Genomic DNA, 14,486 nt, shown 5'->3' with positions numbered 1-14,486 from the left:
GGAGGGAGGGAGGGAAGGAGAGGGAGGGAAGGAGAGGGAGGGAGGGAGGGAAGAGGAGGTGGGGAGGTTTTGCTTCTTGTGTGCCCATGGAGATAGAGGCCAGACAAGGGCATTAGGACCTCTGGCTCTTGAGTTACAGGTGGTTATGAGCCTTTTGATATGGATGCTAGGAACTTAGCTCGGCTGCATTGGAAGAGAAACAAGTCCTCGTTTTTTTTTCAACTTTTTTTTAAATTAGATATTTTCTTTATTTACATGTCATACAATATCTCCTTTTCCAGTTTTCCCTCCAAAAGAAAAAAAAACCCAAAAACCAAAAAGCAACAACAAGAACAAACCCGTTCCCTCCCCCTTCCCCCTGCTTACCAACATGCACCCTCTCCCGCTTCCTGCCCCCGGCATTCCCCTACACTGGAGCATAGAACCTTCACAGGGCCAAGGGCCTCTCCTCCCATTGTTGACCAATTAGGCCATTCTCTGCTATACACATACTGCTGGAGCCATTAGTCCCACCATGTGTACTCCTTGGTTGGTAGTTTAGTCCCTGGGAGCTCTGAGGGTACTAGTTAGTTCATATTGTTGTTCGTTCTAAGGGGCTGCAAACCCTTCAGTTCCTTGTGTCCTTTCTCTAACTCCTTCATTGGGGACCCTGTACTCAGTCCAATGGATGGCTGTGAACTTGTACTTCTGTATTAGTTGGGTACTGTCAGAGTCTCTTGGGAGACAGCTATATCAGTCTTGTCCTTCCTTCAGTCTCTGCTCCATCGTTTGTCTCCGCAACTCCTTCCATGGATATTTTGTTCCCCCTTTTAAGAAGGAATGAAGTATCAGCATTTTGGTCTTCCTTCTTCTTGAGTTTCTTGTGGTTTGTGGATTGTACTTCATGTATTCCAATCTTCTGGGCTAATATCCACTGCCTCTGGTATAGTTTCTTATGTCAATTTTATAAAGAAGTTATGTGAATTAAAAAAAGTTTTTATATGAACATTCTACAAAAACATACTAGAAAGGTCTGATAAGAGACCTTTTGAAGTTATTTACCATGCCTGGTCTTTTACAAAGCCATGTATAGTAGTTAATACTTAGAATTCCAGCACTCAGGAAGCTCAGAAAAACCATTGTGAGTTTGAGGCCAAACATAGCGAGGTTGTTGTCTTAAAAATATTTATAGTCGCCGGGCGGTGGTGGTGGACGCCTTTAATCCCAGCACTTGGGAGGCAGAGGCAGGCGGATTTCTGAGTTCGAGGCCAGCCTGGTCTACAGAGTGAGTTCCAGGACAGCCAAGGCTATGCAGAGAAACCCTGTCTTGAAAAACCAAAAAAAAAAAAAAAAAAAAAATTATAGTCTTAACCAAAAATAGATGGCAGAGATAGATGGAAGTAATACCTATTTCCTATTACTGTTTGAAAATTAGGAACTATATTTTCAGATTAGGGGAAAGGCTCTAGAAATCACCTGAAGCAAAGTTTTATTGTGTAAAAGCTATTTTCTTGAATCTTGAATTTTGGAATTAATTTTCAGTATTCTAATTTTACCAAGAAAGAGTGCCCAAACATTCCTCTTTCTCATGTGTACATTTTTTTTATAATTGTTTGGATTCACTATTAATGTTATAATTATATAAATGTATGTATGTTACATATTTTTACTTTATAATTATGATAAGTAACATATTATGAAATATATATATACATATGACTATAATAAATTTCTTCCATTTTGCTTTAACTTAATTATGTTTGAAGGTATTGCTTACTATGGCAAATTATATTAGCTTTCTTTTTATAAAAGTAATAATGCTTACTCAAATATACTTACTAGAAGTAAAAGAGGAGATTGATAGAAAAAAGAGTGGATAACAGTGAAGACTAATACATAATTTGAAAAGTTGATATATTAATGATTAGAAGTTTGGGAATAACTCCTAAATTTTTGAATATTTTAATCACTAAGAATTTGGACTAGTCATTGTAGATTTCATTTTTGCTGAAGGAAATATAATGATTTCTGAAATTGTTTGAAAATTATAAGGCACCTTTAAAGACAGCTTTATTGATGTTTTGTTAAGGACAGGTTCAGATAAAAGTGAGTCCCAGAACAAAATTGACTCAGGTAGCACTCTGTCTTTCTTTTTGCTAGCTTACAGTTAATAGGGGAATCAAATGAAAGTAGCTGCTGTACTTAAAACAAAAAAAGCTATATATGTTTTAATATAATATTCTTTTAGTTTCTTTAAGTATATAACTTTTTTTTATAATATCCAGGTTTACTTCCAGTTATTGAAAATTAATTATTAGATTTTTTTCATTTTATGTTTTTTGATTTCCATTGTATGGTCAAGGAAATATTATACTCATTTTGGTTTAGGTTCATAAATATTAATAACATACCATACTTGGATATATAGTTTTTTTAGTAATACCATATATTTAGATTATATTACTCTAAATATATGAAAATATACATATAATGCATGTACTTTCAACTTTCTTGTTACAAAGTTATTTTCACTTAGAAATTGCCAAGATCTCTAGCTAGTTTAGTGGTATTACATGTTTATGGCTAGAAGGATCTGGGTTTTCTCATTCTAGGAGTGGTACGCTATCTCAGACAGATAATAGATTGAAATTGTAAACATGTTTTGAAGAAATAGAACCTGGAAATTGCACAAGGTGCTGAAGTAGAAACAAAGTTTTAGAAATATTTAACGTTCATTCTTAAACTCTTTTTTGCTATCAGTATTTTTTTCTTTCTAAATTTTAAAAGCAGCTATTAGTTTTTGTTTGTAGTAACTTTTTTTTTAAATCATCACAGTAATTACATTAAATGAAAACAGTGAAAAAAACTTCTCAGAAGTTTTCTGAGTTTCTGTTTCCTGACTTGCAGCACTTAGGTTTTTTATCTTTTATCCACAGACTTTTGGAAAGAAAACTAGCATTTTATTTTCTATCAAAAATGTATTGTGGCCAGGAGGTGGTGCCACACGTCTTTAATCCCAGCACTTGGGAGGCAGAGGCAGGCTGATTTCTGAGTTCAAGGCCAGCCTGGTCTACAGAGTGAGTTCCAGGACAGCCAGAGCTATACAGAGAAACCCTGTCTCGAAAAACAAAACAAAACAAACAAACAAACAAACAAACAAACAAAAGTATTGTGAACATAGGCTGTTCATTATTGTTCATTATCCAGCCTTTAAATGGCTGTAACAGTTCATTGTAAGGACAGGCGGTCCCTGTGTGCTTCTGTCTCTACCTTCCTCATATCCCCATTGTTTTGAGTGCATTGGAATAAACATATACAAAGTGTCTCTTGCCACTTTGTTTTGGTTGCTGTTTCCTTATAACGTCTTGAAAGTAGACTTGAAATGGACATTTCAAGATAAGTTGAGAGTCCATTTCCTACTTAAATTTTGGGTATTGAGTGTTGACCAAATTGTTTACAATCTCATGTCTAAAGCATACTTTGGAGCTGTTATTGTGTAACAGAAATAAGTGTTTTTGGTTTTTTTGGTAGACTTTGTTTTGTTTTGTTTTTCAAGACGGGGTTTCTCTGTGTAACCCTGGCTGTCCTGGAACTCACTCTGTAGACCAGGGTGGTCTCAAAACTCAGAAATCCGCCTGCCTCTGCCATCCGAGTGCTGGGATTAAAGGTGTACGCCCCCACTGCCCAGTACATTTTGTCTCTTTAATTTTTCCTGTATTCTTGAGACTCCCAAATGTATAATTTTTAGCCCTGCAGAATGAGTCTTAGGTTGAATTTCCCATTGATATTTCCACTTGTTCTTGGCCGCCTCAACTTTTAATATATCCAAAATTGAGTCCTTAAGTTAGTTTGTAAAGAAGTAATGAATTATAGAGATTTTCTCTTTTATTTATTTCTTAAAATTTTATTGTTGATTGCTTACAAGTAATTGTTTTATTACAGAGTTTATTTTAGAAGCTTTTGAAACATTTGATATGTCCTTGATTCACTAGAATCACAAAAATAGAGACTTTTGATTGGTTCAGTAATTGATACTAATACTAGTCAAGTTTAGTAATAGGTTTTACCTTATTTTTAATATCTGTACACTTAAATACTTATTTAAAATTTTTAAAATTGGAATTATTTATTTTTTTAATTCTCCATTGTTTTAAAATTATTTGTTCATTTATTTGAAACACAGGTATACACAAAGGGTGGGAGGGAGGGAAGAAGACAAACAATGGTTTTGTACATGATATATTGTGTGCACATCTAAAGACAAGAGCACTCCTTTCTCCTTTAAAGAGAGGGAGGGAATAGAGGAGACAGACTGACTGACCTAGTATAGGTTTGCAAATGGCACATGGAGTGCATAAAGTTAGATGACAATGTCCGTCATTTCTCACCTTCTACCATCTGCTTACCAGGACTCAAACTCAGATGCTCAAGGTTGGTGACAAGCACTTTTAATCACTGAGCCATCTCGCTGGCCTTTTCTTTTTTTAAACTATTGTAAATAGTATTCCCATGAATATTGATGTGTATATCTCAGTTATGTACTCTAAATTCTTTAACTTACATATTTAGAAGTAAAATTGTCAGCTCAAATTCTACCTCTTTTTTGAAAAAGCATCTGTCATACCTTTTTACCACAGCAGCTGCTGTGTTTTGTGTTCTCATAAATTATACAAGGGTCTCAGTTACATAACTGTGCTAATATTTCCTTTTTATATTTTAAAAAGTAATAGTGATTTGTGGTTGGCAAAATGGCTGGGTGAATAAAAGCACTTTGTGCCAAGCTTAGTGACTTGAGTTTGATCCCCAGAGTCCCACATGATGGATTTTCACACTCAATCCATAATCCATGACATATTCCTGCACCCTGTCCCCTCCACTCCTCCCCCACCCCATCCCCTAATAATAACGTGTAAATAGTCTTCTGATTGTGTGGAGAGGAGGTTTTCATTGGGGTTTGCATTTGCATTTGCCTAACAATTAGTTATGTTGAACTTTTTTCATATGTTTATTGACCATTTTTTCATTTTTTTTTTATTTTTATTTTTTTACAGTCCAGCCCTTCCCTCCTCCTGCCCCCCCCCCCCCACAGTTCCTTATCCCATCTCTCCTCCCCTCTTGTTCCCAAGAGGATGCCTTCCAGGTTAGTTGAGACTGCTGCTCTTCCTATGGGGTCACCTTCTTCCTCAGCTTCTTCCAGCCTTTCCCTAATTCAACCACAGGGGTCCCTAACAATGGTTGGGTGTAAGTATCTGCCTCTGTCTCAGTCAGCTGCTTGTTGGGCCTCTCGGAGGGCAGCCATACTAGGCTCCTGTCTGTAAGCACATCATAGCATCAGTAATAGTGTCAGGCCTTGGAGCCTCCCCTTGAGATGGATCTCAAGTTGAGTCCAGCCACTGGACCTCCTTTCTCTCAGTCTCTTCTCCATTTTTGTCCCTGTAGTTCTTTCAGACAGGAACAATTCTGGGTCAGAGTTTGACTGTGGGATGACCACCCACCCCTCTACTTGATGCCCTGCCTTTCTACTGACTCTGAGTTCCCTCTCCCCACTGTAGTACCCTTTCATCTAAGGTCCTTCCCTTTGAGACCTAAAAGTCTCTCACCTCCCAGGTCTTTGGTACTTTCTAGAGGGCCTACCCATCTCCCTCCCCTGAGGTTGCATATTTCCATTCATTCTCCTCTCTCCCTCACCCCCATACCTGATCATGTTCCCCCTTTTCCCCATACCATCTTCTCTTCCACCCAGGTTCCTCCCTCCCTCTGCCTTCCATGGTTATTTTTTTTCTCCCTCTCAAGTGGGATTGAAGCATCCTCACTTAGTTCTTTCTGCTTGCTAACTTTCTCGAGGTCTGTGGATTGTATCCTAGATATTCTGTACCTTTTTTTGGCTAATATCCACATATTAGTGAGTACATACCATGCCTGTCCTTTCGGGTCTGAGTTACCTCACTCAGAATATTTTCTAGTTCTGTCGGTTTGCCTGTGAATTTCATGAAATCATTGTTTTCAATAGCTGAGTAGTACTCCATTGGTAAATGTACCACATTTTCTGTATCCAGTTTTCTGTTGTGGGACATCTGAGTTGTTTTCCAGCTTTTGGCTATTACAAATAAGGCCACTATGAACATAGTGGAGCATGTGCCCCTTTGGTATGGTGGGGCTTCTTTTGGGTTATGCCCAAGAGTGGTATAACTGGGTCTTTCAGGTAGATTTATTTCCCTTTTTTTTGAGGAACCTCCAGATTGATTTCCAGAGTGGTTGTACCAGTTTGCAAACCATCAGCAATGGAAGAGTGTTTGTTTTTCTCTACATCATCCTCTTTTTTCATCTTTTAAGAAATATACTTCTATGTTCCTTCCCCCACCCTCCAACTTACCCCCAAGGCAGAATCTTTCTGTAACCAAAGCTGGCCTGGAACCCAGAACTGTTTGTCTTTCAACTTGCAGTGTTCTTTCTGCCTTAGCCTCCCAAGATCTGTAGGATTTCATGTATGATCCACCATTCTTGTTTTCCTTTGCCCATAGTTAATTAGCTCCTTATACCATTTGAGTTTCAGGGATTGAATTTAGGTCATCAGGCTTGGTGGCAAATATATCTACTGAGACATCTTACTTGTCTTATCTTTTGGCCATTTTTAGGTTTGATCATTTTGCTGCTGGGTTTTAGTAATTTTTTTATATAGTTTGGATATTAATTCCATGTCATATATGTAGTTACGTCTTCCTTTATTTGGGTTGCTCTTTTATTCTGCTAATGGTGTTTATTGAAATGTATTTACTTACTCAAACATGGATGTGTGTTCACATTTGTTTGGGTACACATGAGTGCCTGAACATCTGAGATTACTTGACATGTAGTATCTTCCTTGGTCATTCTTTTTCTATATTGAGGCAGGATCTGTTGCTGAATCCAGAGCATCTCCTGGGCACTGACTCTAGACACCTGTAATGTCTGCCTAGCTTTGGGTAGCTTTTGTGGATACAAACTGTGGTTCTTGTGGTTGTGTGGCAAGTATTAAACTCATTGAGCAATTTTTCTAGTCTCCACGTTTTTAATTTCAGTGCAGGCTAGTTTATTGTTCTTCAATCTATTGTGGGTAACAAATCACTGTCAGATCCAGTTTCTTGAAGCTTTTTCTCTTTTCGTCTCAAGAGTTTTACAGTTGGGTTTAGATCTCAGTTTCAGATTCATTCTGAGTTAGTGTTTGAATGTGGCTTGTGGTAGGCATCAACTGCATTCTTGTGGATGTCTAGTTTCTCCACCATTTGTTTGAAAAAAAAAAAACTCCCTTTCATATTGAACATTCTTGGCACTTTTATTAAAAATTGTCCACTGATATTTATTTCTGGGCCCTCTATCCTGTTTCATCAGTCTTCATGTCTTCCTCTATGTTTATGCAATATTACTTCAATTTGTGACTTTAGTAAATTTTTAAATAGTAAAAAGTGAGTCCTTCAGTTCATTCTTTTTCAAGATTATTTTCTGTGGATTCCTTTGAGATTCAATATAAATTTCAGAATGACTTTGAAATGCTACAAAAATAAGGATTTTGATAGAATAAATAGTATTGTTTGTAGATTGTTTTGGGTAGTATTGATATTGTAATACATAAAATTTTATAACCAATAAGTTAATATTTGTGACTGGTGTTTTAAAATTTTTAGTATATTAATCTTTTATTTCCTTGATTAATATACCTTATTTCACATTAAGTATGTAGAAATACAACTGATTTTGTTGTGTTGATATTATATCCGGATACTTTGAATTTATTATAGTAACTTTTTTTTAAAGGAATAGGTTTTCCTAATTATAATACATGTTGTCTGTGATAAGTCACTTCCCCTTTTCCAGTTTGGAAATTCTATTTTTTTTTTCTGTTTTCTAAATTGCTATCTATAACTTCCAGTCTGCTACAGAATAGAAATGGTAGAGAATGTGCCTTCTCTTATTTCTGATATTACAGAAAAAGCTTTTAGTCATCATCATGAAATATGGCATTAACTGGAAATTTCATGCCTGGTTTGTTGCACATTTTGTTATAACATTTTAGTTAGTGGCATGTCATGAAAAATCTTTTATAGTTCTCATTCCTTAAAGTATGGATCTTTTAGATGTTTGATCCTTAGTGTATACACACACACACACACACACACACACACACACACACACACTTTGAAGTTAAATTTTTGTTAATTTCTGTGGTATCAGAACATGTCTATCCTTTGAAATATATTGATATTTTATGATCCATCATGTAATCACTTTTTGCAAGTATTTTATATGTAGCTATGAAGATAGTATTTTTCTGCAGTTAGAGGTACTATGTTCTGTGTGTCGGTGAAGTTGTTGATCTCATTGGGAACTGCTTATTCCATGAGTCACTGAGAATGCTCTGCTAAAATCACCTTACTGTAACTTGTTTCAGGCAGGCCTTTGGAGGTTGGCTTTGTGTATCATCAAACTTCTATTTCTGATTTAGTTAGTTTGGAAAAAGTCCATTTGTATAGAAGTAAAAATCAATACAGTGTAATACTGTATGAGAAGACACATCCTCAGTGCATTTGGTAGAATATTGGACTCTCATGTCGACATTTTAAAGACCCTATGCTGGAACAGTTAGAGAATGTGTCTCTAATGTTGCTGGCAATATGACATTAGTAAAAGCTAACCTGCTGGTGGTGATGGAGGCATAAAAGCCTCTAATTCTAGTACTCTGGAGGCAGAGGCAGGTGGATCTCTGTGAGTTTGAGGCCAGCCTGGTCTACAGAGTGAGTTAGTAAGTTGTCATTGTAGCAGGTGCTATAATTGTGTAAGTTAAAAAGTAAAATGATGAAATGGGAAGATTAGTAGGCAGGGATGCACTAATGCTAGGAAGTGAAGAACCCATTGCCTATAAGCAGATTCACATTTTATATGGCCCTGAATTTGCATGATAAAGTTGAAGTTTTATAGCCATGTATATGCAATATTAAAGGTTTGGTCTCAAGAATTTACACATTTATATTCACACCCCACCCCAAATAGCTTATATTTTCTTTTACCAAGTTGAATTGGTCTTGATTTTATCAAAAGGTAGTATTTCAACTGAATCTTAACAGATGAGGAGGTACTCATTCAATGGCCAGAGAAATAGTATTCACTTAAATGTATAATAATGTAAAGTTTATATAGTAGTGTCTTTGTGGATTAATGAATAGTATTATAAATTTAGCTGTAGAGTAAATTGATTTAGAAGAATTTATAAGGGCAAATTGGGGCTATTCATATTCATTATCTTTTGCACTAAGGTCATCAGGAGCCATAAAGAATATTGTATGTTGTTGACAACATACAACAGAAATCTTATCCAAATGTTTGTCCCTTTACTGGGTGACCTTTTGCATGTTACTTAATTCCTTCTCTGTCTCTATATTCCTAGTCCTCATATTTACAAACGGAGATAATAAAGTCTAACTAATGAGATTCTAGATAAGAATGAATGGATGAAGATTTTTCTATACTTAGAAAAATTCCTGGCATATAGAAAAATCTCAGCAACATTGGCTGTTATTATTGTCATTATTATTATGGACATTGTAAAAATCTCAAACACCAGCTACATTTGCTTACATAAAGGACCAGTAGATCCAGGAGAACTTTTAGAGGGTAAAGTCATTAAGACTTCAAACCTGCTCACTCTATTTTTGTAGATAGAAATTACAGCCTAAGAATGCTTACTGTGTTAGCATAAAAGCAGATTTGAAATTTGTATAGCATTTAATGATTTGTTAGTTATACATAATTGAAATCTTCCAATTTGTGTTTTCTTTTAGATTTTTAAGATAATTTCAGCGGCAGCCTTGGACTAGAAGGTTAAATACTAGGAGCTGTGTACAATGCATTAAGAGAGTGAAGAAAATTAGCTTCTGAATTAATTATTTGGAATATAAGGAAGAAAAGGTGACTAAAAATGGGGCGAAAGAAAATACAAATCACACGCATAATGGATGAAAGGAACCGACAGGTAAATCAAATTTTAACTTATTTAATTTGCCATCATATTTTTTAAAACATAGTATAGAATGATCAAATCTTTCTTAAATTTAATTTCAACTCTTAAGTGTTTAAAGTTCCAGAATAAATGAAAACTGTTAGATATAAAATTGTTCCTTTCTGTCATATATTTTAAAGAAACCTTCAAGTTTTTTTTTTTTCATATGTGCAATAGAAAAGTCAAGTCACTGTAATCCTTCCATTTTTCTCGTGTAGTTGCCATACGTGCTTAGTCTCTGGTACACAACTCACTTCTGCTAGTCTTTCGTTATTGTTGTCAGAATACCATCTCTTATCATACTAAGGCCTGTGCAGATTTGCAGTTACTGTGAGTGCTTTCTAGTCACTTATAGTTTGTGGTTAACTGAGAAGAAATGAACATAGTTTTGAAGCCATATTATCTCATATATTTTTTTAAGCACATATGTATCATGTCAGCTTTAACTGATACTTTTCTGGACCAGTGTCAGTGAATTTTTTGAAATTCAGGATAATTTGATCTAATCCATATGATTCTGATCCATGAAGAGCCCAATTGTTACACTTAATACTGATTGACAATCTGTTTCTAAAACTAGCTGCCTGTTTTTCCAAGTGTTATTAGCACCATTATGCCTATTCATTTGCATATTGAGTAGTTGGCATAAAACTCTATGACCCATAGGCTCTAAATCTTTGATGTCTATAGTTTTAAGAAAACTTGACTGACTTTTTGATTTAGATAAAAGAAGAAAAAAGAATTTCAGAGACTATTATAGTAAGCTTCTCATTCCTCATGTTCAAAGCATGTTCAGTAGAGAGAGATGTTATCTCTGGGAAGTTTGTCAGAGGTTTGAAGAACAGCTTCTGCAAGCTCAGTTGGATCTACACAGCACTGACAATGTGCTTTCATAAGGTCAGTGTAGAAGTTTACCTGAGTGCAGACAGAACTTTAGACACAGCTAAGTGTGTGGCAGGGGAGTGGGGTAGAAAGGGGATGTTAATGGAAGTCATCACTATAGTCCAGTCCAGTCCAGCTTGATTCACTTCAGCTCATAGAGACTGCTTAGCAAAAAGATATAAGGCCTACACAGTTTTGTAGTACATTAGGATGGTTGATAAAATAGGGGGAATAAAATAACTATCCCATTATTGGAAAGGAACAAGTCCAAGGAATACCACATGTCAGCATGTGAAGATGGTGGCCTGTAGAGGAAGGAGGATCTGCTTTGCAAGCACAGAGGTATAAATATTAAGTAAGGCTTGTATGCACAGTGAGAAATAGCATAAAATCCCCTATCTCTCATCTTGTGAATACCCATGGTTAAGTTGGGCATTGCTAGTTTAGACCTATGTGTTAGAGACTGAATGTTTAAAAGGGAAACAGAAACTGTGCCTATTTAGAGATGCCTCTGTAGTGGGGACTTGATAAGTTGAGAGGATGACTTTGTCTAAAAAAAGATAAAGTTGGGCAGGAAGGGAGAGAAGGTGAATCTGGGAGGAGTCAAGGGAGGGGATGAATTTGATAAAAAACAACTGTACAAAATTATCACTGAAGTAATAAATAATTTTGACATCTTACAAGCCCTGTTTCTACTGTGGCTGAAATACATATAGAATTGATATGACAATAAAGTATCCATTGTTTTGTAGAATAAATGCATTCTTAACCACTTGCCTCTAGAGAAAGTATAATATATCAAATTCTGTTTTCCTATTGGCTTATGTTGTAAACTCAGAAATTGTTTTTATATATGAGAAAATGGCATCTCATTTGAGGAGGAAAAAGGTATTTTTAGCATTTAGCCAATATTTTACATACACATATTACAAGTAAATAACTTCTTCCTTCTCCCTCCCCCCTCCTCCTTTTCTTTCTCTCTGCAAAAAAGGAAGAAGAGAAGATATAATTGGACAATTTGTTTTTTAGATTAAATTTGATATAGGCACATCTGTCATAAACTAAAATGGTATCTTAATTTTCTTTTTCAAAAAGCACATTCAGGGTTCAACTTTTTTCTTTCTTCCATAAAAGGGGAAAGTCATTAAAATGTAGATATTTATTCTCTCTAGAAGATTTTTTTAAAAGATTTATTTATTATTATATCTAAGTACACTGTAGCTGTCTTCAGGCACACCAGAAGAGAGTGTCAGATCTCATTATAGGTGGTTGTGAGCCACCATGTGGTTGCTGGGATTTGAACTAATGACTTTCGGAAGAGCAGTAAGTGCTCTTAACCACTGAGCCATCTCTCTAGCCCTAGAAGATTTAAATATATAGCATATAAAAATGAGATCAGATACTGAGAGAGTTTATGTAAAAATCTATAATTTATAATGAGATAAGTTAGGAAAATACAATAGAAAAGCTAACAGCAAGTAGAGTTTTGAATTCTAAGTATGAATTAACCACATTATAAAAGCTATACTCAAAGTCTAAAAAAGTATATAGAAAATCTTTGTGACATACTCAGAGCCACTGTTTATCCTATCTCTTGTTCTCCAGCCCCAAGGGAAGTCATTTAAACTAATCCTCAACACTGTAGAGTAAATACGCCTGTTGTTCCCATTTACTTGTACAGTTTGTGTTCTTCTGAGCAGTTCTGTACTTGTAAAACTCATGACTGTTGCCTTGCATGTAGATCTGTGTCAGCTTATTTGTATATTTTTATGAATGTATAACAATATAACATAATTTATGGATTTATATTTATCTGTCTTAAATAGACATTTCTTTCTACTCTCATACTATCATGAAGAGTTCACTTCATTCTTATTTTGTGCACATGAATACTTGGTCATATATCTAGTACAAAAAAGTTGGAACAAACACACACATAAAAACAAACCAATAGGACAAGAATAACAAAATGAAAACACTCCAATCTCAGCATACACAAAAACATGGAGTTCATTTTATTCCATTTTTATTGGACAGCTGTCTCTGAATATGGGATCTCCCTAGGAGTGTTGTTGATAATACTCAATGGGAGAAAACTGATTTTTTCTTTCCCAGAAATTTGTTCCAGATAGTTTGTGGGTTAGGAGTAGGACTTTGCATCTTCTTTCCCTTCTCAGTGCTGGGGCCTTGTCTGGCTTGAACACACATCTTATGTGTACTGCCAAAGTCTCTGTGAATTCATGTTTGTATAAGTCCTGTTGTATTTGGAAGAAACTGTTTCCTTGGAGTTAGCACTCTGACTTTTATAATCTTGGCATCTCTTCCTCTCCAAACCTTGAGGAGAGGGGTTTGATGAATACATCCCATTTACAACAGAGTGATCCAAAGTCTCTCACTCTGCATAGTCCGGTTGTGGGTCTCTGTGTTAATTCCCATCTACTGCCAAGATGCTTCTCTGATAAAGATTGAAGGGGGCACTGGCCTGAGTAAACCAGAATATCATTGGGAGTCAGTGCTATGTTCCTTTAGTAGAATGATAGTGTATTTTCCCTTAGGCCCATCACCTATTTAGACAAACTCTTGGGCACCATAGCAATAGAAGATATGGGTTCTATCTCATGGAGCGAGCCTTAAATCCAATCAGAAAATGAGTGCTCCTATAACATCTGTGCCACTGTGTACCAGTGTATGTTTTATGTTGCAGGATTTGTACCTAGTGATACGGATGATTACTTTTCACTGTGTTAACATGCAGAGAACCTTCTCACACCATGCATGCTAGTTAGTAGAGGTAAAGTCTCTAGTTAGGAACCAGTTTAATTTCTCCATGTTCAGTGACATAAGTAAATGTTCTTGTCAATATGTCTTACAATCAGGTTGTAGAAAGCCACCAGTATCCTTGGCAATAGCCTGTGGAGTAGGGCCAGGAGACCCTTTTGGCCAGCAACTCAACAAGATGTAGCCCATTCCTAGAATTAGAGTTCTTACTTAGTGACATAAGATGTCTAGTTGTGACACAGTTTCTCCCATTATATGGTGACTTTCACTTTTCATGTTTTGGTTCTATTATCCATTTGGAATTTATATTTGAGTTAAAGTGTAGGAAAATTATTATTTTCCCTATTAGATGTTCAGTGACCCTGTGTAATTCATTGCATTTCTCTCTTGCCTGAGTTTGAGTCAAATAAAATATATTTGTATTTCTGGATCCTGTATTTTGTTGCATTTGCTTATCTGTGTATATCCTTGCTCAGTTCTACACTATTGCAATTACTATAATTTAATCTCTCTGGTACCATAGTTGACTGCCATTGTATTTCTGCAGAATAAGCTGGCTGTCCTTCCCTTTCTATTTCCAAACGAAACTGTCAAGTCAATGGTTGCACAAAGGCAACCAATCAGGAATCTTCCTGGACTCAGGGGGTTTCCCCCACTAAATATGTGCATCCATTTAGGGACACAAAAGACTTTATAATATTAAGACTTTTCACATGTGAACCTTCTTACTTTCATTTGGTTTTTATTATTCTACCCACAGGGCTTGATGCTTTTGGGTATGTGGACTTAGACATTTTTTTTTTTTTTTTTTTTTTTT

At 35.8% G+C, this 14,486-nt stretch overlaps 1 protein-coding gene across 8 annotated transcripts in view; it reads left to right on the top strand.

Annotated features, from left to right (window-relative positions):
- The window catches only part of Mef2a (myocyte enhancer factor 2A), a 123,406-nt gene that overhangs the window by 44,553 nt on the left and 64,367 nt on the right, over positions 1–14,486 (top strand). For 7 of the 8 annotated variants that reach the window (XM_031386944.1, XM_031386945.1, XM_031386947.1 and 4 more), the window contains exon 3: positions 9,792–9,982. In XM_031386944.1, the coding sequence (XP_031242804.1) occupies positions 9,929–9,982 (54 nt within the window). In that variant the 5' untranslated portion in view covers positions 9,792–9,928. Of the gene's footprint in view, positions 1–5,100; positions 5,120–9,791; positions 9,983–14,486 lie in introns of those variants that run through there. The other variant, XM_031386946.1, reaches the window with a different exon arrangement.

This window comes from Mastomys coucha, unplaced genomic scaffold (assembly GCF_008632895.1).
Source record: "Mastomys coucha isolate ucsf_1 unplaced genomic scaffold, UCSF_Mcou_1 pScaffold21, whole genome shotgun sequence".
Classification (NCBI taxonomy): domain Eukaryota; kingdom Metazoa; phylum Chordata; class Mammalia; order Rodentia; family Muridae; genus Mastomys; species Mastomys coucha.
This window is presented reverse-complemented; position numbering and strand designations above follow the sequence as displayed.